Consider the following 23,849-nt stretch of genomic DNA (forward strand, 5'->3'; position numbering starts at 1 on the left):
TCATGAAATAATCGCAACAAATTGCACTAGATCTCTAAAATTAATATAGAATTTTAGAGCTCTTGTGCAATTACTACTGATTATTTCATTCATAGGAGATTCTGACCAATAGAAAACTACAGAAATCTGAATTAAATCGATAATTTTTGATAATCTCCCGTCGTTAAGTATATTACGTCAGATGCCCTTCGTTGCTACGAAAAAATACATTCAGTGACATAATTGACAATTAATGTTTTAAAAATTATAAAAGTGATGACTTTCAATCGTCAAATATTTATAAAAACTGTGTGTTTAATGGTACTTACATAAATAAATTACAATAAAATTTTGGTTTTGAACAGTTTTATTCATGAAATAATCGCAACAAATTGCACTCGTCCTCTGAAATTAATATAGAATTTTTGCTCTCGTGACACTTTGACATAATTTCACTCGCCTTCGGCTCGTGAAATTAAAACTGTCAAAGTGTCACTTGGGAAAAATTCAATAATTTCAGAGCTCTTGTGCAATTACTACTGATAATTTTTCGATAATATTTAATTCGGTATAATACTTATTTTTTGAGTTATTTGCGAAAAACCGTCTGAACACGTGTTTTTTTTTTTTGTTGAAAAATTAATATTTTCACTCGCAAGTCACTTGAAAAAGAAGCTCTATAGAACAAAAGTGGCTTATAATTAGTCAATTTATCCATTTCCGGACTTATTTTAAACGTATATTTTTCACCTCCGAGAAAAGGTGACTTTCATTCCCAAGTAAAAACAAACAACGGCACAACTCTAACTTGGTGCCAGATAACAGCCCTGTAAACTACAGGGTAACATTCCATGGTGCTTAATGTATGCTGATGATGTCGTGTTAGAAGGAAATAGTGAAAGAGACTTAGAACAAAAACTGGAACAGTGGACACGAGCTCTGGAGGAAAAAGGTTTAAAACTTAGTAGGACAACGACAGAGTATTTGGAATATTCATTTAAAGATGGAGTTACTACAAATAAAATGGTATCTTTGGATGGTGAACTGATTGTAAAAAGCAATAGTTTTAAGTACCTGGGATGGGTATTACAGAGTAATGGAGAAATAGATGGGTATGCATGCAGTAGAATTGGGGCTGGATGGATGAAGTGGAAGGAAGCGAGTGGTGTGTGGTGTGACAGAAAAGTTCCAATGAAGCTGAAAGGAAAATCCTATAAAACAGCCATAAGACCGGCTATGATGTACGGAACTGAATGTTGGGCAGTGAAAAAGAAAGAGGAACAACGAATGCAGGTGGCGGAGATGAGAATGCTTAGATGGATGAGTGGAGTGACAAGAAAGGATAAAATTAAAAATGAGAATATGAGGGGAAGTCTAGGTGTGAGAGAGCATAGGTTGAGATGGTTTGTTCATGGTCATCGTCGAGACGTTAATCATCCAATACGAAGAGTAGCTGAAGTGTAGATTCCTGGAAGGAGTAGGAGAGGAAGACCAAAGAAGACGTGGGGGGAGACGATTAGGCAGGACATGTTGGTAAAGGGGATTAATACTGATATGACCCAGGATAGAATTGTGTGGAGAAATGCAATTAGGGAAGTCGACCCCGCAAAGAAAATGACGATGATGATGCTAGGAAGCGATTAACTTTTTAAGAAGTTTTTTATTTTTAATCAATAAAACTGGATTTCAGCATGCTGACTAGCTTACACTAATTTATGGTACTTTTGTGGCATTTTAATTGTGCCTTATTCCCAATAAAAATAGTAAATAGTTTACAGTTATTTTTAGTTGAGTGTTAAGTATTCTATTTCCCATTAAGCGCCCTGGATACGTGCAGTTTCCTACTATTTAAATTGCAAATTTCGTTCCGTCATACACTTATAAATGTTCCACTAACTATAGTAGTCTTGAACCTAAACGCTTCTTCCAGGAAAGCTTTAAATAATTTAGATGTAATGTCTAACTACTTTCGATTTTTGTACTTTTTGTAAATCGTGACGGAATAGTATGTGCTACTATTATTAATTTTATGTTTTGTCTATTAGTCCATTAAAATGTTACATTTAGGTTGCATTTCTTAGAGGAGTCAATTTTATTTTTTTTAATGTGTAGGGAGGTTCAGTAGAAGCTTAAGTTCAAGTTTTTGGGGTCGCCACCCTTGTCCCCCGGCCGCCATATTGGAAAAAGGGGTGCAAAGGGTTTTCGCGCTGTATCTTCTAAAATAGCAATCCTACAGAAAATTTAATTACACATAAAATGTAGCAAATTAAATTTTCTACAATTTTATATCTTTTACTTCTTATCGTCAAGTGACCAACAAAAAAGTTATAAATAAAAATATTAGAAAATTTTGTAAGAGTTTCCTTTTGGAGGTTATAACTTTTTTGCGTTCATTTCACAATAAAATAATATCATAGCGATTTTGTAGAGGATTTTTCAATGAACAATTTTCGCTATAAAGTTGTTTAATTTTATTTATTATCTAGGTTTTACAGCGCTCCAATCTTGACCAGATTCTCGAATTCTCATAGGAATACAATAAACAAAAAATACTTTTCTATATATTAGAAGGCCATATTAACATATCTAAATTAACACGCGTGCGGAAAAGTAAAAACCGCGTGAGGAAAAGTAACACGCGTGCGGAAAAGTGAAAATTTCTAAACTAAAATGCGTGCGCGAAAGTAGACATTTTTGCACGCTCGTAAAAAAAATATTGTTCCTAACTCTTGCAGAAAGTCTCTTTTCCGCACTCGACTGCTTGCCGAACTCCCGCTTCGCGTCGTTTGGCAAACTGTAGTCGCGTGTGGAAAAGTATGACTTTCTGTACTTGTTAGGAAAATAACTAATTCATAATATCCACTTCAATTGTTGAGAAGTGTAGTTGGGAATAAGCTAATCTTGTGGCTTAGTCCCAACTAAAATAGTAAATTGATATAACAAAGTATTAATAATTTGAAAAAGTAAAATAATCATATTCTTCTGACTTATGCGTTTTATTCATCTTGTAACGATTGTTTTTGTCGGTACTTTATACATGACCTGCTAATTACTATTATCTTTTCTCAGACGGGGTTTCACACAATAATGAAAGGCAACAACACCGTAATCTTTTTCCAGGATATGCGTAAACATCAACCCCTCTTTTCAAATAAAATGGCCTGGTAGATTTACAATAGTTATTTTCTTAAAAAGTGCGAAAGCTATACTTTTCCGCAACGTGATTGCAGTTTCGAGTGCGGAAAAAAGACTTTCCGCAAGAGTTAGGAACAATATTTTTTCTAGGGGCGTTTAAAAAATGACCAAATCTTAATCAATTAATTGAATTAATACGAAAATACATACACAAATTAATTCTTTGACAAGATTGTCAAAACCAAACTTTCATTATAATTGGTCAGCATGACGACGATCTCGGTTTCCATGACGACGATTCAAAACCACTTTTATTGTCTACTGATTTGACTTTTGAATATTATGTCAAAATAATTTTATTTCATCGAATTGTCGCGTTAATTGCATTAAACATGAACAGAATAAGATACATTTGAAATAAATTAGTAAATAATATCTAAATATTAGTTTATTGCATGTATTATAATTATTTTAAAGCAGTATTAAAATATCTAAATTCAGTGCGGAAAAGTAATGCGGAAAAGTAATGGGGAAAAGTCAAACTTTCCAAACTAAAACGTGTCCGGAAAAGCAGACATTTTTGCACGCTCGTAGAAAAAAGTTTTTTTTTATTTATGTAAGTCTTTATTTGGCTCCAAATGATTATTACTTGTGAATAAATATTTTTTCTACAAAAGTTTTCTTGTATTTCATTATTTTGTGCAAATCCTTCAGGTAGATCGCATACTATAGTAGCACCTTTTTTTTAATCCAGCCAATTTAAATTTAACTTTAATAAAAATTAAAAAAGAATATTAGAAATATATGGGTAAATAAGAATAGTACATTCAAGAACAGTGGTGGGCCCAACGGACCCGAGTTGCCCGGTTACGTAAGTAAAATGTGTTGCCCCGATAAGGGTTAGAATATCTTATTTCGTAAAAAATTGAGTATAAGTTATTTACGCAACACATGTCGTCATTTATAACCGAAAATTAAACATTCTACGAATTCCGCAGTCAAAAACTTTTTCCTTAAATTTATTGTTCCGTTATTGTTCCATAGCACTCATTGTTAAAGTATTAGAAAAATAATCTTCTCGAGACACATAAAATTCCCATTTCACCAACCGAATTTTGAGACTGTACCCGTATGAGAATTTTAATATGCACCCTAAACCGAACCAATTATAGATAAAACGTTTTTATGTATCAGCAGGCGCTATTGGAATCATAAATTATAATTCCGTTTCCAATGGCGGTTGTGGGACATACATGTAGTACTTGTATCTAACGAAACTAATTTTCGATTGATTGAGATTTAAATTTATTTTAAATAATTTTCTAATCGAGTTAATCTCTGAAGCCTCTAAAGCATGATTTAAAAGGACCCTTTAAAAGAAAGGAATACATTATCCACAATTGATTGTCGTTGTAATCGTGGAAAAAAACCAAATATAATATATGTTAAGTAGGGAGTCCAAATTAACAACTAACTATACCTTGAAGCAAGTCAAAGAGTTCGCATATCTTAGAAATCTAGTAAATATAACAAACACGACGATCGAAATAGAGGAAAGAATTATGAAAGAAAAGAAGGTAATAGGAGCATTGAACTCACTACTTTGGTCAAAAACCATATCAAAAGAAAAAAAAAACACGGCTATATAATAGCATTTTTAAAAACGTGGTACTGTATGGATGTGAAACCTGGCAACTGAATAAGCCAACAGAACAGAAGTTGCTCGCACTGGAAATAAACTTCTGGCGAAGGTCGGCCTGCATCTCCAGAGTCTCACATATAACGAATGAACAGGTACGAGATATTATGAACAGAAAAACAAACATAATAGAAGAAGTTCAACAAAAACAACTGTGTTGGTATGGCCATGTACAAAGAATGGAGGAACATCGACTCCCAAAGCTAATAATGGAATGGCAACCCCCGAAAAGAAGGAAAAGGGGCAGACCGAAAAACAATCTGGATAAGTGGAATTAAGAAAGCAGAAGATGTCTGAGAGAGATCTCCGACCAGGAGATTGCACAAATCGACGCGGCTGGAAAATAGGTTTGGCCTAGGCTAAACTAGTTTGTCCTAAGCGCGTTAGGATAAAATAGTATGGCCTAGGCCTATCTCGCGTAGGCCAAACTAGTTTGTCCTAGGAAAAACTAGTTTATTCTGATATAAATACATACACTTCAGGTCAAACTAGTTTATCCTGAAGTGTATGTTTTTATATTGGGATTTGGGATAAACTAGTTTAGCCTAGTCTAAACCAATTTAATCTAGTCGAAAGTAATTGATTACATGTTGGTTGCTGATTTAAACGTAAGTTTAGAATACACTATTAAGAGTTGTAAGAGTTTTAAGTATTTAGGGTAAACGATAAACCGAGATGGCACTTGTATGAAAGGTATAGAAATGAAAATAGTACGGGAAAAACGAGCCACGAAATCACTCCATGGAGTGATATGGAAGAACACTCTAACTAAAGAAAACAAAAAAGGATTTTTCAGGGCAAAGTGCTGAATATTACCCTACAAGAGCGGAAGAATGGACAGCGACAACAATAATACGAAAGAAAATACGAACAGTTGAATCGGAGTTTATGGGAAGGTGTCTACAAATTACCAGGTAGGATAGAATAAGAACAGAGGAAATATGAACCTGAATAGAAGTAGAATGCTCAATTACAAAAAAGTTGTGGTAGTAAAAGTAGAGCCCTGAAATGGTACGGGCCTGTAAAAAGAATGCCGGAGCACAGGTGGCCGAAAAGGTTACTGGACTGGGACTCGCGGGGAGGAAGACGGAGAGGAAGACCTGCTGTGAGATGGAAAACTCACATAGGAAATGCTATGATAGATAGAGGCCTCAGAGATGCCGACTGGAAGAATAGAGTGCTATGGAAGACGAAAACGGCGAACTCATAATGGGAAAAAGCCAAGAAGAAGAAAGTAATTCAGCGAACTAGTACTGCTTAATATAAATAATAAATTGAATAAAACACTTTGTTCTTGGAAAAATATACATTTTTATTAAAATTATAATTATTCGTAACAAACAAACAATAATATTGAGTTATATTCGCGGTCGGACGGACAGACCCTGGGTCAAATTTCTAATCTTTACTAGCATCCTTGGATTATAAGCTTTCATTTGACACCTCATTTGTCATTCTACCTGGTATAATGACGAAGGAGTTTAGTTCACGTACAGACAGACAGACGGACGGACAGACGGACGTGGATAATTCAACGTTTTCACATTTTCTCAAAATTGCTGAAAACAATATTAATTGTACTTGATTTTATTCGTAAGTGTATCCTTTCTTTTAATTTTTGGAGAAAACCTCATCCTTTTATTTATTATTTTTTATATTATTTAATTATACAAGAATATATTGATTTATAGCATGTATCTTCATTCGATGTATCATATGATACAATTATATATCGATGTATAATTTTTTTGCCATCCCTTTTGGGACGTGGTTTGGGAATTCCCCGCATGTAAAAGTCCTTACATGTTCGCTAAATTACTTTCGACTCGACTAAATTGGTTTAGACTAGGCCAGCGGTTCTCAATCTGTGGTACATGTACCACTGGTGGTACAATTCATTATTTGAGGTGGTACACAAAACACAAAAATAGATAAATTAGCACTACTATTATAGTTGATTAGATCACCTAGCTAGATAGGTATTTCAGTTAGGTGGTACCTAAAATAATAAAAAGTATTTGGTGGTACATGACTCAAAAAGATTGAAAATCGCTGGACTAGGCCACACTAGTTTATCCTGAAGTGTGAGTCTTTATTATATCAGGATAAACTAGTTTGGCCTAGGCCAAACTAGTTTGGCCTGAAGTGTGTGTATTTATATCAGGATAAACTAGTTTGGCGTAGGACAAACTGGTTTGGCCTACGCGCGATAGGACAAACTAGTTTGGCCTAGGCCATACTAGTTTATCCTTTCGCGCTTAGGACAAACTAGCTTGTCCTAGGCATTGGCCTAGGCCAAACTAGTTTGTCCTAAAATCGGGTTTAGCCGGTAACATATATAGACAATCGACGAAGTAAAAAGAGGCATAGCAATAGCAAACAGAAATCTCCATGGTCTTCTGAACAATAAAAACGTAAAACGTGCAGAAAAGCTTAATATTTGTAAGACCTTAATAAGACTGGTTTTGATATATGAGGCTGAAACATCGACTTTATCCCAAACAGACGAGATCTTTGAAAGGAAATACTCCGGAAGATTTTTGGGGCCGTAAACGAAATTGGTCGATGGCGTCAAAGATATAACTTTAAAAAGCACTAACTTTTCAATCTAATAGCACATAAAATAACATTAAAAATATTACTCTACATCCCACCAGATTGAAAGCAATGGGAACCTTAGAAATTGAAAATGTTTATTCATTTTTGATATAACTTTGAATTATACCAACTGTACATAGATCCAGATATTATGAAATTTGTTAAGGTGCAGAGATTGAGTTGGGCTGGACACATTGCTACTATGTTAGATAATGAATATAAGAAGATATTGCCAGTCTCAAATCCAGAGGGAAGAAGAAGTAGACGACGACCGTGTAGAAGATGGATTGATGATGTGGAATAAGTTAAAATTCTAAGGGTAAGAAGATCGAGGGAAGTTGCTAGAAATCGACAGGAGACAGGAGTGGCGAATTCTCTGTGAACAGGCCAAGATCCAGAAAGGATTGTAGAGCTAATTAGGATAATATTATTTATCGCCAACCGTCACTAAAGTCATTCGTTATTGTACTCATTTGCCCTCATTTGCGGCAGTAAAGTAACACTTTGTTGTATTGAAAGAAGAATGTTACTTTGCCTGCCGCGATTATAGTTATTTATGTACCAAGTCAGTAAAGTTACTCTTTATCGAACGAGCCTGATATTATGAGCAGAGCGAGCGTTAGCGAGCGAGGCGAGTAACAGACGAGTTCGATAAAGAGTCTTTACTGACTTGGTGCATACAAAATTTTATCGCCAATCATAAAAAACATTAACACTTACTTAATTACATCCTAATGAAAAAAGAGTGTGTGTACTTGGTACGCACGTAAGACGTTATACTTTATAAATATATTTTAAACAGTTTAATCGTATTTTTATTTAAATATTAAACCAATTTTAACACTTAAAATAAAAAACCTGAAATTAAAAATACCGTTAATAGCTACGTTATTGTTTATGAAGTGTAGGCTTCAGCAGCGCAGTTGCTTTTCCTTTGGTGAATAGTAGAAAATCTAAATAAATATATTTGCTGACAAATTATCATTAATCTGTCACCGTCCTATATATAATCGAATTAACAAAAACACCATTCCATAATATATTTGCATTAATACAAAACTTAAAAGATTTAAGAATTTTATTAATTTTAGACGAAATAAAAATTTCGTATGACAGTAATGACGATGACAGAATGCGTATGATGGCCGATTTCGATGTTTAATCGATAGTTGTTCAAGTAATCAATATTGAATAAGTACCTAATTACTAAATCTGTAAAGTTTCAATTTATGTTTTATGAATATAATTGCAAAATACTAGAGAATTTCACTTTCTGGCATAAATTTAATTAATAATAACGTAAATTTTGTACAAAATTTTTAATAATTAAAGTAAATACATTTTAAGTTCACTAAAATAAATAATCGATTGCTTCCATCGACCGCTTACATCCAATCTCAGTTAATTTGATTAATCGCGGCAGGTAAAGTAAAATTCTTCTTTCAGTACAATAAAGTTTTACTTTACTGCCGCAAATACTAGAGAATTTCACTTTCTGGCATAAATTTAATTAATAATAACGTAAATTTTGTACAAAATTTTTAATAATTAAAGTAAATACATTTTAAGTTCACTAAAATAAATAATCGATTGCTTCCATCGACCGCTTACATCCAATCTCAGTTAATTTGATTAATCGCGGCAGGTAAAGTAAAATTCTTCTTTCAGTACAATAAAGTTTTACTTTACTGCCGCAAATGGCGTCAAATGAGTACAATAATGAATGACTTTAGTGACGGTTGGCGATAAATCAAATTAACCGAGATTGAATGTAATTGGTCGATGGCAAAGATCGAATGTCGAGTATTTGAATGGACTTACAATTTATTTACTTTAATTATTAAAAATATTGTACGCAATTTGCGATATTATCAATTAAATTTATGTCAAAAAGTGAAATTCTATAGTATTTTGTAATTATATTCATATAAAATAAATTAAAACTTTACCGATTTATTAATTATTCAATATTGATAACAATCGATTAAAAATTGAAAGCGGCCATCTTGCAAGTTATCTGTCATCACTGTCATGAAATTATTATGACGTCTAAAATTTAAAAAGTTCTTAAATTGTAAATTGCAAGTAAGTGTTAAAAACAATATTAAATTATGTTGGCAAATATTATTTTATATCAATAAAACATATCTTAACCGATTTGTCAAATATACCAGCAAACGAGAAGTAAACTCAACCTTCCCAGGGACATATCTGAGCTTCTTAGAGACAATACAGATATTAACAATATCATACAGTTTTTAACGGAAATAGGAATAAAAGACATTTAATTGTATCACAAATTTTTCAGGTATACATTTTGGTAGTACATATGTATTTACTTCATATTACAATCTCTTTTTATTTTTATATGTATTTTCGATTGTTGTCGTTTATAACCCCAGTGGTTCGGACGACATTAAATTTAAAAAATATATGTTGGCGATAAAATTTTGTATGCACGACGTCAGTAAAGACTCCTTATCGAACTCGTCTGTTACTCTCCTCGCTCGCTACGCTCGCTCTTCTCGTAATATCAGACTCGTTCGATAAAGAGTCACTTTACTGACTTGGTACATAAATAACTATTATCGAATTAGCCGTTACTGATGGAAATCTGTTTATTAATTAAGTAAAGCCTAAAACTATTTTTAACTTCAAGCGAATATAACCAACTTGACATGTTTCTTTGATGAATCTGATGAAGCTTCTTCACAAGAATAATAATATAAACTAACCATTTTTGTGTGCTTGAGATATGTACACCTAAGAGGTTTTTTAATTTTATTACCATTTATGTTACTAAATGCCTGCTAGATACAATTATGGCGACCTTCCAATATCTGTCTTTGATAATAATTTTATTTTAGATTCTTGGCCACTGTCTCGTCTTTTGGTACTCCGCTAAAATGTGGACAATTTTGCAGTTAATGTGATTCTCTTTCCCTTGCATGTTTTTGTTTCTGTAATAACTGATCTTGATATTTTTTGTTGTTCAAGTTCTTTAGTAACGTTGTCTGTTTTACGTCGCCAGATCAGTGTACCTACCATGTTGTAAATTTAATTATCCTGTTTCGTCGCCACGTGGTCGTTGTCCATGTATTTGATCTGGTATTTCCTGTATTCTGGGATTCGTTGCCATACAAACTTTTACGAGTAATGGGGACAATGCCTTAAGTCCCTAACTGGAGAGCCGGGTATTTTCTAAGATGTTCTTCCAATACATCGATTGTTTTTCAAGACTTGAGAGGTCGGTCTTCCCTTTAATAATTTTTCCTTCTGAACCATTGGTTAGAACCTCATCTGATCCATTCATCTGTAATCCTAGTCAGGGACCCTTAAAGGATAATCTAAACCGAAGCCATTTGAATCGTTATTTTTTACGAGATTATTATTCCTGTTATCCTAGATATTTTTAAAAAAGAAAAATGCGAAAACCAGTAGAAGCTCAGAAAAGATTTAGAGATATAGAAAACTTTCCAAACAAATATGATAACTTTGCCAATTTTTGCCAGAAAGTCCCTCATGATAGTTTTCTCATGGATCCTTATTAATTCCGGCAGTATAATTTTTCAGATATTGTAAGAAATTTGCCCCATGTTGTTATGGGGTCCTAGAAAATACCCACAACATTACTGCATGCAGTGGCGCACCTAGAATTTTTGGCGCAAAACCCCCCCTGGGTGCGCCACTGACTTCATGTGACCAAACTTGGAGGAATAGCTAACATGAACCTAACCTGAACATTAACAGTACATTGAGTGTTCCCGTGTCTTAGAAATGTGGACCCAGATTAACAGCATTAACAGCAACATGTGCATTGGGGCATACAGAAATGGAGTTCTGTGAACTCGGGGGCCACATACTGTAGCAACAGAAAGAGATTTGTTTTATAATAAGGACTTAATTAGATCTTAATCCCTTCGACCATATATGGGAGATGTTTCATAGACTGTTACCCTCCATCTGCACTATGTTTATATTAAACAGGGTTTTCAAAATCACCTTAGACATGAATGGATCCTATTGCCTTAAAACAACATTAATAATTTAATTTTAAGCATGGCAATGCGGTGTCAAGTTATACTGCTGGACGAAAGGCAAATTATTAAACACTTTTGTTGTTAGATTTGACTTTTATGTTAAATTACATTGAATTAATATTTTTCTTAACTTTTAATTAATTATTTTATCATAGAGAAATCGCATTACACTGAAACTAGGATCAATCTGAAATTAGGATCAATAGGGAACTTATACATTTTTTTTATTATACAGGGTGTAACAAAAATACAGGTTATAAATTTAATCACATATTCTGGGAACAAAAATAGTTCTATTGAACCTAACTTACCTTAGTGTAAATGTGCACATAAAAAAAGGTACAGCCCTTTGAATTTACAACATGAAAATCGATTTTTTCCAATATATCGAAAACTATTAGAGATCTTTTATTGAAAATAGACATGTGGCATTCTTATGGTAGTAGTATCTTAAGAAAAAATTATAGTGAAATTTGGACACCCCATAAAAAATTTATGGGGGTTTCGTTCTTTAAGCCCCCTCAAACTTTTCTGTACGTTCTAATTTAATTATTATTGTAGTACCATTAGTTAAACACAATGTTTTAAAAACTTTTTTGTCTCTTAGTACTTTTTCGTAAAGTCAGTTTTTATCGAGATATTTTGAATATTTGTCAAATCCACCACATATTTGTATATGGCTAAGTACGATTATGGAGACTGAGTAATAATATGAAAATTTATTTATGATTTACATTTTTAGGTATATTTTGAACCATATTAAAAAAGAAGTAATATCTCGATAAAAAGTGCCTTCTCGAAAAAATACAAAGAGGCAAACAAGTTTTAAAAACACTGTGTTTAACTAATGGTACCGCAGTAAAAGTTTAATTGGAACATACACAAACATTTGGGGGGTTTAAAAGAACAAGACCCCCATAAAATTTTTATGTAAACATATTAAAAAAGAAGCCGCAACTCGATAAAAACTGCCTAATCGAAAAAATACTAACAGGCAAAAAAGTTTTAGAAATATTGAGTTTAACTAATGGTACCACAATAATAATTTAATTGGAAGGTACACAAAAGTTTGGGGGGGGGGTTTAAGGGAACAAAACCCCCATAAAATTTTTATGGGGTACACAAATTTCACTATAATTCTTTTTTAAGATGTTCCTGCCATAAGAATGCCACATGTCCACTTTCAATAAAAAATCTGTAATATTTTTCGATATATTCGAAAAAATCGATTTTCATTTTGTAACTTCAAAGGGCTGTAACTTTTTTTATGTGCATATTTGTACTAAGGTAAATTAGGTTCATTCGAACTATTTTTGGTCTCAGAATATGTGATTTAATTTATGACCTGTATTTTCGTTACACCCTGTATAATAATGTTCAGTTTTGTTTAAAAAAGAGATTTCCAAAATTCCACTCTTCAAAAACTCATAATGACTTAGAAGTACCTACAAATTTAAAATCTTCTGTGTATTTAAAATAGTTCAAACGACCCGTAACGTCACCTAATTATACTTTATTTATGTTTATATTTATGGTTATATTTATATTTTAATGACATTTATCGTATGCCATTGTAATAATATATACCAGTTTGTTGACATCGGAAAATCTATCAAAATATTTATAAAACTGAGTGTCAGTGTCAAAACGAATGCCAAACTTAATAAATTAATGGCGAGGACATCCAATACTACAATTATATGACGTCACGACCAATGAGGACGCGGTTTGGGCTGGCTGCTCTAATTTGAATTTTTAATCGTCTTTAAGGGCCAAACGAAAGACAAAATAAACTTTTTTTTTGATATATGTTTTAAATTATGTTCTGTTGTGATTTATAGCATTTTTTTTCGAATTTAAATTTTTACGCAAGTTCCCTATTCATTGCTCACTAATCAGGCATTTATAACGGCATGGCAGTACATATTTGAAATCCAATTATAACACTGGTAAACACACAGTTTGCTGCCGGAAATTTTTTTACTGTTTCTAGGTAATTTGGGTCTGCTCAATCCAAAAATGCCACCAGATTTGTTCCATCAGATCGTTTTCAGAAAATACGACAACAGATCACATTTCTAACATATAGGGTAATTTAACGCAGCACCACCTACATATGTAGTGCTGCTACCCATGAAATAAACCAAATACGAATAAAAAGTAAGATATTTATTGTACAATAATGTACTTACAAAAATCATCACACATATCTGCCAAAAAAACTTAACTTTTCATCTAACCTAACCGGCAGCGTCGCAACAAAAATGTGTTATTCGGCGTCACCTAAAAACTTCCTTTTATATGATTTTCTTGCAAATGCTTTAAAAGGACAGCCCCTTTGAAGACTCCAGCAGTAATCCGCCATCATGTGATAGCCCCATCTTCCTGATATCCCGCTTCCATCGTTTTGATATCTTGGTGAAGATTTTCTGGGAAACGGTCTAAGTGGCTGTGGAGGTAATGAATTTTAATACTCATATGACAACCGTGTTTGTTAAAATTGTTGAGCATTTATTCCACTCTAATGCCCAATTGGTATACTTCCATATTTGTTGCCATTATATAGAAGGACACACTTTAAACTTCGTTTGGAACTGTCGATAAAAAGACGCCAGTGATCTGGTGTATACTCCGATACACCCATTTTTTTAACAGTCCTTTAAAAAACCATATCATCTTGCTGAAAAAAAAAGGCAAAAGATCTTTTATCTCTATTCGGTAGTATGTAATTTTGATGTCTGGGTGAAGAAGATTCTTTTCTTTTAGACTGGAGGTAGGCAACTCTGAAGAATCCTTTGGAAGGTTCAAATTTCTGATAAGATCGCTTAGCTCTTCTTGAGTAAAACGCTTAGGACGTATTGAATCCCCTTTAAAATCACTGTCGTCTTCCTCAAATCTATTAGTCTGCAGTTCGTCAAATAACGTTATGCATTATCCTCTGGTAACATAGGTAGACTGCTAAATATTGGAATGGGTATCTGCTCAAGCTGATGTGGAATTGGTCTTATTGCTGAATCCAGGTTAGGATATGTTCACGTATGTCGATTGTTACGATTAATGCCCTTTATATTCACAGACAGAAATAGCAATCGTCAAAATGATTTTTTTGGTTCCCTCCATACGATTGGAAAACCAAATTTAAACATTTTCGTTGTCTTTTCGTCCACTGTCGCAAGTTTTCAATACAAGTTTTGCATACTACATGTGGAGCTCAGGATTTATCTTGATCTCCTAAATGAACACCAAAATAGGCCCTTTTGTTCATTTGCCCATTTATCTTAAAATTTGTTAAGTTTGTTTATAAACATATTGCAATTATAGTGGTGGAATATACAGAAATGTAAGAATATTTAAGTATTTGATAAGTATGTTATATCTCGAAAACTAGAGCTGATACAAAGAAAAGGTTTGTATTTTTGGAATCAGCACAGATGAATTAACTAAAATCACTTCATTTTTTTTCGGCAGCAAGACAAAAATGTTTTTTTGTTGGGCTGTGTAATTAATGAATAATATTATGAGAAAACAACTTTGTGTTTTTAGATAGTTTTATGTGTGTATGTAAAAACGTAATACATATTATATTATGTATTTATGTTTAATGTTTGTATAATATAGGTACTCTTTTAATTTTTATAACGATAGAGAATTTCAAAAGTTCTAGTGAAGTATTTCTCTATCATTTGTATCGACAATATCCTGAAAAATCAATCTGTGGCTTGGAAATTAGTCGTGATATTAGTATGCACAATAAGAAAGTGACAAAAGATAATGCTTATAATGGTTAATCGATAGAGAGTTAATAAATTATATTTATTATTTACGTTTGGAATTGCCTCCGCGTTATTTGTCTGGCACATTTCCTTTTAAGTCATTTATAATAGAATTTTCATCTATTATGTCCGATATATTTTTGTAGTCTGAGTTGTTCAATACGTTTAATGAAAGAAAAACTTTACCTTTCTTAATGTTGGTGTGTGTGATCGTAATTATTAACTAAATTAGTTTATATTGAATTATTTAGTTTTTACACAAATCAATATTACTGTAATACAAATTGGTCAGGTATTAACCAGTGAAAACTGTAGTGAACGTACCGGGTGTCCCGATAAGAATGGCTCTCGGCCATATCTCAGGAACCGTTTATAGTACAGCTTTGGGAAAAAATATTTATAACAAAAGTTGCCTCGGGAAAAGCCTGGAAATTATTTTCATAATTGTAGGTCCACCGCTAGAGGGCGTAATTAAATATCAAAAATTAAAAATCAAAATTTTACAAAATGTTTCTAATGAAAGGGCACTGAAAATCCAATCATCGTATTCTTCATAAAATTCTGCGCATATTTGATTTCACAAGTTTAAGTCTACCTTTGCAAATAAGAGGTGGGGGTGAGTGGGAACCTTCTTATGAAAAAATGGCTGTAAGTCGGGTTCTGCTAAATCGAATTTTGCATACTTGATCTTGTTGAAAACAGCTCTTTTTCGTCAATGTAAGTGTCTTAGTTTCGAAATAGCCTAATAAGTAATATGCAAGTTAGGAGGCGTTATTTAATTATTTTCAGAAATCTAGTTTCTTTGGAAAATATTAAATACAAGTATGCATTTTTAATCATGTATTACAAAATTAGACCAAATTAGCAACATAATACCGAAAACTACATGTCGATAACTTTTTTCTATCTCGAGATATCTTAAGAATTGTGTAAATTTTAAATATAGCTGTTAGTTACTGTCACCGATAAACGAGGTTAAGGAAAAGTAGTGTGCTATGGAAAAAACAAATAAACATTTTCCAGATGTAAACGTATATAATTAATTAAAACAACAATAAGACAATCAACACTATAAAATATAACAAAGAAATAAAAGCAACTACTTACTTAGTCTTAGTGACTGCCTAAATGTTCAAATTTTTGTCCATTTTTTCGATGCAATTATTGCATTTACTCTTTCAAAAGTAGATTGAATAGTAACAGATTTAACTGTTTTAGACTTCTATTTATGGGGACGGATTAAAGACCTTCTTTTTGCCGCTAGGCCCACTACGCGAGAAAACATGATCTAGAATCTAGTGAATACGAAACTCCATTCAAAGCATTGCGAAAGCAGAAATTGAGACTGCTGTTCAATCTACTCTTGAAACAGTAAATACTTGCATCGAAAATGATAGGCAACAATTTGAACATTTAGGCAGTCACTAAGACTAAGTAAGTAGTTGCTTTTATTTCTTTGTTATATTTTATAGTGTTGTTTGTCTTATTGTTGTTTTAATTAATTATATACGTTTACATCTGGAAAATGTTTATTTGTTTTTTTCCATAGCACACTACTTTTCCTTAACCTCGTTTACCGGTGACAGTAACAGTTATGTTTAAAATATACACATTTCTTAAGATATCTCGAGATAGAAAAAAGGCATTGACATGCGGTTTTCGGTATAATGTTGCTAATTTGGTCTAATTTGGTAATACAGAATTAAAAAAGCATACTCGTATTTAATATTCTCCAAAGAAAACTAGATTTCCGAAAATAATTAAATAACGGCTACTAGCTGGCACATTACTTATTAGGCTATTTTGAAAATAAGACTCTTACATTGACGAAAAAGAGCTGTTTTCAAGAAGACCAAGTATGCAAAATTCGATTTAAGCCGGCTTTCCATTTGTGCAACTGCGCATGCAACTACGCATCTGCCTTGCATACCTTATGCGCTTGCACAGATGCATGCTACCTGCTTGCAACTTGCGTGTTGCGTGTACCGAATTTCCATTTATGCGTCTAACTTTTTAGTGTACCTAGATATGGCGAGTGACGAACAAGCTGTTACAATTGTAGCGGCAGTACTAATTATTGTTAATAATGATAATAATCAGCGAAAAAAAAACGAAAGAAGCCTTCATACTGGATAAACCCGTTTCTCCAAAGAAGGAAAGAAACTTTGAGTATCATGGATGAAGTAAGGCTGGCGCAAAGTTCTCTTTTTAAAAATTTCACTTGGATGTCACCTACTGATTTTGAATTACTTTTGACGCTGGTTGGCCCAATAATATGTAAAAGAAACACCTATTTTCGTGAAGCAATTCCAGAGGCGACAAGGCTCGCAATATTTTTGAGGTATGCAGCGAGTGGAGATAGCTTCGCGAGTTTAATGTACACTTTTAAAGTTTCAACCCCAAGTATCTCTCGCATAATAAAAGATGTAGCTCTAGCTGTTGTGAAAGGTCTACAGGAATATGTACAGGTAAGACAATTATGTAATTGTAATTATTGTAAAATATTTTTATTTCATATGTAATTTCCATTCTTAAAACATAAAACTACATTAAGCTTGCTATTCTGCTTAAAAGTTCAAAAAATCTTTTATATGACAACTGGCCGCACTAGCATCCACTGTATTTTGCCCATCGAGGGAGCTATTTTCGAATTGTTGAGTACGCGGTGAGAAAACAGAACTAATGGTAGAGCTGCTGCTTGGTCCAGGAGTTACCACTGCAGGTGAAAGTGTTTGATACCGCTTGGCAGTGTCAGTAACGTGTACAACTTCTGTGGGGACATCATAACCACTCGTATGGGTAGGCATATATAAATTGGAATTGATACTAGGATAAGCCTTGGCTGTAAGAACCTGATTAGAAGAAATGTGAATAGATGGTTGTTCCTGAAGTTCTTCTATTTCTAGTTCAAATAAAAGAGAGTTTATTCGCATTTGTGCAATTGCCTGTGTGCGAGGGTTTTTCAAGTTGCGGATTCTAGTTTTAACTTATGCGGCAAAAGAGGAAATTTGGTCTTTCTTTTGTATATTTTGGGTAACGTTTCTTAATAATGCGACAGCTTCCTCTGCAGGTTTATTCTGTGTGTGTCTTCGAATGGTTTGGTACTTTTGAGTCTTTTAGACGGACCTTGTTTACGAATAATATCATTATTTTCAGCTTTACGGATTACTGGTGTTCCTGGAGGCGAATCAAAGATCAGTCCTGATTGAAAATCACTTTCACGATGACTATCTCTGTCCTGTTGACTCTGTAAATAGAATAATTTATTTTAGGAGATTTACGTTTTGCTAAAGTTAAACTTTTCTTATTGTATCAAATATTCAAGTGATCTTTTAATGGCACTTTTTATTTCAGCTTCCTACCTCAGAAGAAAAATGGTTGGAAATTGCTCAACAGTTTCAAGAAAGGTGGCATTTCCCACATTGTCTGGGTGCCCTTGACGGGAAACACGTTGTAATTCAATGCCCCCCAAATTCTGGAAGTTCTTATTACAACTACAAAGGAACATTTAGTATAGTTCTCTTTGCACTTGTTGATGCTAATTATTGTTTTCGATACGTAAATGTGGGACGACCAGGACTAATGTCTGATAGAGGGGTTTTTCTTGATAGCTCTTTGTATACAGCAATAAGAGATGGTGTACTCAATTTACCATAGCAAAAAAATTTACCAGGAACTGATATTCTTCTACCATACGTCTTTGTCGCAGACGATGCGTTTCCATTAACAAAACATATTCAAAAACCTTATGCAACTGATTTGCTGAAAGGATCCGCTAAAAGAGTGTTTAATTATCGATTGTCACGAGCTCGGCGCATAGTAGAAAATGCTTTTGGATCACTCAGATCAGTTTTTAGAATTTTTAGAACACCGATTAAACTGAAGACGGATACCATTGAAGAAGTGGTGCTTGCATGTGTTTGCATCCACAATTTTTTGCGACAAAGTCGTCAATCACGTCACCTTTATTGCCCTCCGTGTACTCTCGACTCTGACGTAGATGGAAATTTGGTACACGGAAAATGGAGAAAAGACATTGCAGGCGACACTGGAATTACAAACCTTGCAAAGACGGGAGGAAATGCCACAAGAGAAGCAAAAGAAATAAGAGACGGTTTTATGAAATACTTTATGTCTCATGAAGGTTCTGTACCTTGGCAAGACGTATATTTGTAATAAACTATTTTCCTTGTAGAATTTGCACTAAATATTACCTAAACTATTAAATACGATTCCATAACATTTACTGTTCTTTTATAAAGCGTCTATACAGATTTCTTAACAGAGATTTTTATGAATAATTCATATTAAAAAACTTTCATTAAAAGGTTTGTTTGCTTAAATAATACAATGAAATGCTCTACTACAAACTTACCTCATCCTCCTCACAGTGTTCTTTTTCTGATGATGTCTCTCGTTGAGTCGTAAACGTTTCTTTGCCGGACCGATTCTCCTCACCATCCAGAATAAATAGTAAATATTTATAAAGAAACCAGTTCGGCTCTGGTAGTGCATCATCTCTTCCATCTCCACTTCGTTTTCTTTTGTATTCAGCGTGAAGCCGATGAAAGTATGACCGGAAGCTTTTTATTTTGTTATTCACTGCTTTTCTAGTTCCTAATTTATATTTATCAACCAAATATTGTTGAGCGTCACCCCTTTTAATTCTGTCTTTATAATCTTTGTCAGATGCTTTCCAAAGACATGTAAATTGGCGATAGTCTTCGACAAACTCAATGCATTTTTCGTTTGACCACTCCATTGCTGTACATGTGCTTCAAACCGCGATTAAAAACTAATTAAGAGGCAGATAGATGCATATGTCTCCCGCTATCAGATCGGAAGACACGCGCACAATTGCAACCACCTCGTGCGCACTGATTTTCTGCATGCCCCTCTTCTTGCGTCTTCATGCCTCTATTGTGCGGCCGCCGCATGCGGCTATTATGCATGCGCAGTTGCCAAATGGAAAGCCCGCTTTAGCAGAACCAGACTTACAGCCGGTTTTTCATAAGAAGGTTTCCACTCACCCCCACCTCTTATTTGCAAGGGTAGACTTAAACTTGTGAAATCAAATATGCGCAGAATTTTATGAAGAATACGATGATTTGATTTCCAGTGCCCTTTCTTCAGGTAAATTTTGTAAAATTTTGATTTTTTAATTTTTGATATATTCAATTAGGTCCTCTAGCAGTGGACCTACAATTATGAAAATATTTTCCAGGCTTTTCCCGAGGCAACTTTTGTTATAAATATTTATTTCTCAAACCTGTACTTTAAACGGTTCTTGAGATATGGCCGAGAGCCATTCTTATTGAGACACCCGGTACATTAAACATTCTTAATTTTAATTTTGAAATATATTTATAAGAAATACATAAGGGAACCTGGATGTCTCCTAATGGAAGGACCGGACGCTTAACAGGATTGATCACGTTTTGGTTCAAACAAAATAATACTCGGAAATACAGAGCAAAAAGAAAAGGGACAGACTGTAAACATTTTTAATTTCAGCTATCTCCATGTTCTTTTCCTTAACCTTCTTCACACGCCACACTTCACCGCCGTACACCAACGCAGGCCACACCACCATATTTATAATATCTTTCCTTGCCCTGCCACGATTATTTGATCACAGAGTATGCCTTTCATTTGTTTCCAGTTAAATCAATCAGTCTGCATCCTGCGGGCAACGTCACTATTGCCTGGTTGCACCAACAAATATTAAGCTCCAGCTTAGTCCAGCTCATCTTATAGATAGGGACGCTTTAAGTCACACATACGTTGCACCATAATTTTGGTTCTTATATAGGCACGTCTTAACTGTGACGAAGATTAAGATACAATCCACGTGGCAATCCATTGTGGCAAGCTGAAAATTGATCTAAGACTCAATGGTGCAACGCGTATATTTCGTAAGCTGAACTTAAGGCACGTCTTAAGTTTAAAATCTGTTGGTGCAACCAGGCATTAGTCACTATTCTATTTTTCATTTTTAAGAGTCAAGGTATTTAAAATTTCCTACTCATCCTAGTTTTTTCCTAAGCAATTATATGTCCTCAACTATTCCCGTCCCTTCCAACCACATATACCTACTTTGTTTTAGACACGCCTTAGTTCTTCTTCTTCTTTACGTTTCATCTCCGCGACAAAGGTTGGCCGATCATTGCTATTCTCACTTTTGACTACAGCCCGAAAAAGTTCAGTTGAGCTGCATCCAAACCATTCTCTGAGATTTCTCAGCCAGGACATGTTTCTCCTACCTATGCTGCGCCTTCCTAGAATCTTTCCCTGCATAATTAATTTTAGGAGTTCATATCTGTCACCACGTGTTATATGACCCAAGTACTGAAGTTTTCTTATTTTGATGGAATCCAGTATCTTCCTGCTGTTCTGTATTCTCCTTAGTACTTCCTCATTGGTTATTGTGTCTGTCTAGGAGATTCTCAGCATTCTTCGATTCTTTCTCTCTCGATTCATTCATCTCAGCCTTAGTTACTCCTCTTCAACATCTGTCTCTCTCTCTCTCTCAAATGGTATAGACCTGGGAGCCTCTTCCTCTAACTTCTTTGTTTTCTTTTTCTTAAGGTGCCGAGACCGCTTGTCGATCGTTGGCTCTCATGTTGCCCAGCATATTAATAATCACTGTCTTATTTACAGCCGCACGAAATAGTTCAGTGCTAGTTTTCCCAAACCATTGGCGTAGGTTTTTAAGCCAAGAAGTTGTATGGCGGCCCACACGGCTTTTTCCCAATATATTACCTTGCATGACAAGGTGAAGTATGTCATATTTTTCTGGGTGACGCATTATATGACCATAGTGAGATTAAATAGGAAGTGACTCAGTGAATAGCCTTAATGCAACCAACCGTTGCGTTGGTGTAAAACTTTCAGTCAATCATACATTTATTTCAAGAGTCTTACGTACTTTTTATAGAATTTTTTAGGGAGCTTGATATTGTGATATTTATTATGTTAGCACGTCTTAGATATATACGACATGTAATCAGGCGAAACAAAGCACAACAGTGAATAAAGCTTTCAGTCGAGGCTACAATGAAGATGAACCAAAGGAAGACAAATACTTAAACACCTCAACAACTTAATGGATGACATCAAATATCATGAAGTACAAGGATGGATGCCAGAAAGCAGAGTAATGAAGGACTGTACTAAAGGAGCATATACAGGGTGTTTAGTAAAGAATGGGCCATAGCTTAACATTAGATTTCTGAGGTTAAAATAGCTCGATTTATGATAACTTACCTTAGTACAAAAGTTGATAATAACCGAAATACAGGGTGTCAAAGTTAAACTTTTATTTTATTTATTTCTGAATATTTCGTAACAGGCATGGGACAACAACACGAAATTTGGTAAGTGGTGCTGGTACTGTACACCCTACTAAATTATGTGAAACAAACGTTTCTGGCTGCTACCAGAGGCGTACGACGGTAGAACGTGAATGTTTGAACCTTCTCAAATTCTACGCCACTGGTGGAATTCCTATTTTAGTGCAATTTTTTATTCTCCAATACTTTACATGTAAAAAATATACTGTTCATTCGTAACGATTAAGCCATTAGGTTTCGAGATATTTGAAGCTAAATCCGAAGGACCATAATACATTAATCAAAATAAGTGTGCCTTTTCATTTTTAACTTCAAATATCTCGAAAACTCATGACTTTACCGTTACGAATGAAGGGTATATTATTTGCATCAAAATTATTGGAGAATCTAAAAATTATGCTAAAATAGAAGTTTTATCAGTGGCGTAGAATTTGGCAAGGGTCAACCATACATTTCCCCTGTCGTACACCTCTGGTACTAACCACAGACGATTATTTAACATAATTTAGTAGGGTGTACAGTACCTACTCTTTCTGCCAAGTACCATAAGGATATGTCAAATAGTTTTATAGTACCGGGCACACATACTTCTTAAAGTTTTAAATAAAGAATAAATTATTTAAAAAAATGAATATTTTAAAATAATTTGACATATCCGTGTGATACTTGGCAGAAAGTGTAGGCACTGTACACCCTACTAAATTATGTTAAATCATCGTTTCTGGCTACTACCAGAGGCGTACGACAAGGGAAAGTGAATGGTTGACCCTTCCTAAATTCTAAGCCACTTATGAAACTCCTATTTTAACATAATTTTTAGATTATCCAATACTTTCTATGCAAATAATATACTCTTTATTCGTAACGATAAAGTCATTAGCTTTCGACATATTTGAAGTTAAAAATGAAAAGGCACTGTTAGGGCAAATGAAAGGCACAAAGAGTTAAGTGCCTTTATTATTCACAATATTTTAATTAGAAGGATATTATTGAACACTAAAACAAATTTGTTAATTCCAAACAACTTTTCTTAATAACAATTTCGATATTGTGAAATGTAAAGGTACTTTACTCTTGGGTGAAATTCATATTTTTTGACATACCTCATATAACATTAATTAAATTTGATATTTGATAATTGCATCTCAGATTATATACGATGCAGAGTATTTTATAAAGAATAACTTTTTTTCGTAAAACTGATAATAAAAAAGTTATCAATAGGCTCCAAGTTACGCAGACATACTGTATAAGAGCTCAAAAAAAAATTTTG

At 33.8% G+C, this 23,849-nt stretch overlaps 2 protein-coding genes across 3 annotated transcripts in view; one reads left to right on the forward strand and one right to left on the reverse strand.

Annotated features, from left to right (window-relative positions):
- LOC114329196 (zinc finger homeobox protein 4) overlaps positions 1-23,849 on the forward strand; it is a 1,197,903-nt gene that overhangs the window by 660,299 nt on the left and 513,755 nt on the right. The gene's annotated exons all lie outside the window — the stretch shown is intronic.
- On the reverse strand, positions 18,268-20,005 carry LOC126886121 (uncharacterized). The gene is made up of 2 exons (XM_050652966.1): positions 19,600-20,005; positions 18,268-18,471 (listed from the first exon to the last, which is right to left on the reverse strand). The coding sequence occupies exons 1-2, from the start codon at positions 19,984-19,986 to the stop codon at positions 18,268-18,270; spliced, it is 591 nt and encodes a 196-aa protein (XP_050508923.1). The 5' UTR covers positions 19,987-20,005.

Source organism: Diabrotica virgifera, chromosome 6, assembly GCF_917563875.1.
Source record: "Diabrotica virgifera virgifera chromosome 6, PGI_DIABVI_V3a".
Lineage (NCBI taxonomy): Eukaryota > Metazoa > Arthropoda > Insecta > Coleoptera > Chrysomelidae > Diabrotica > Diabrotica virgifera.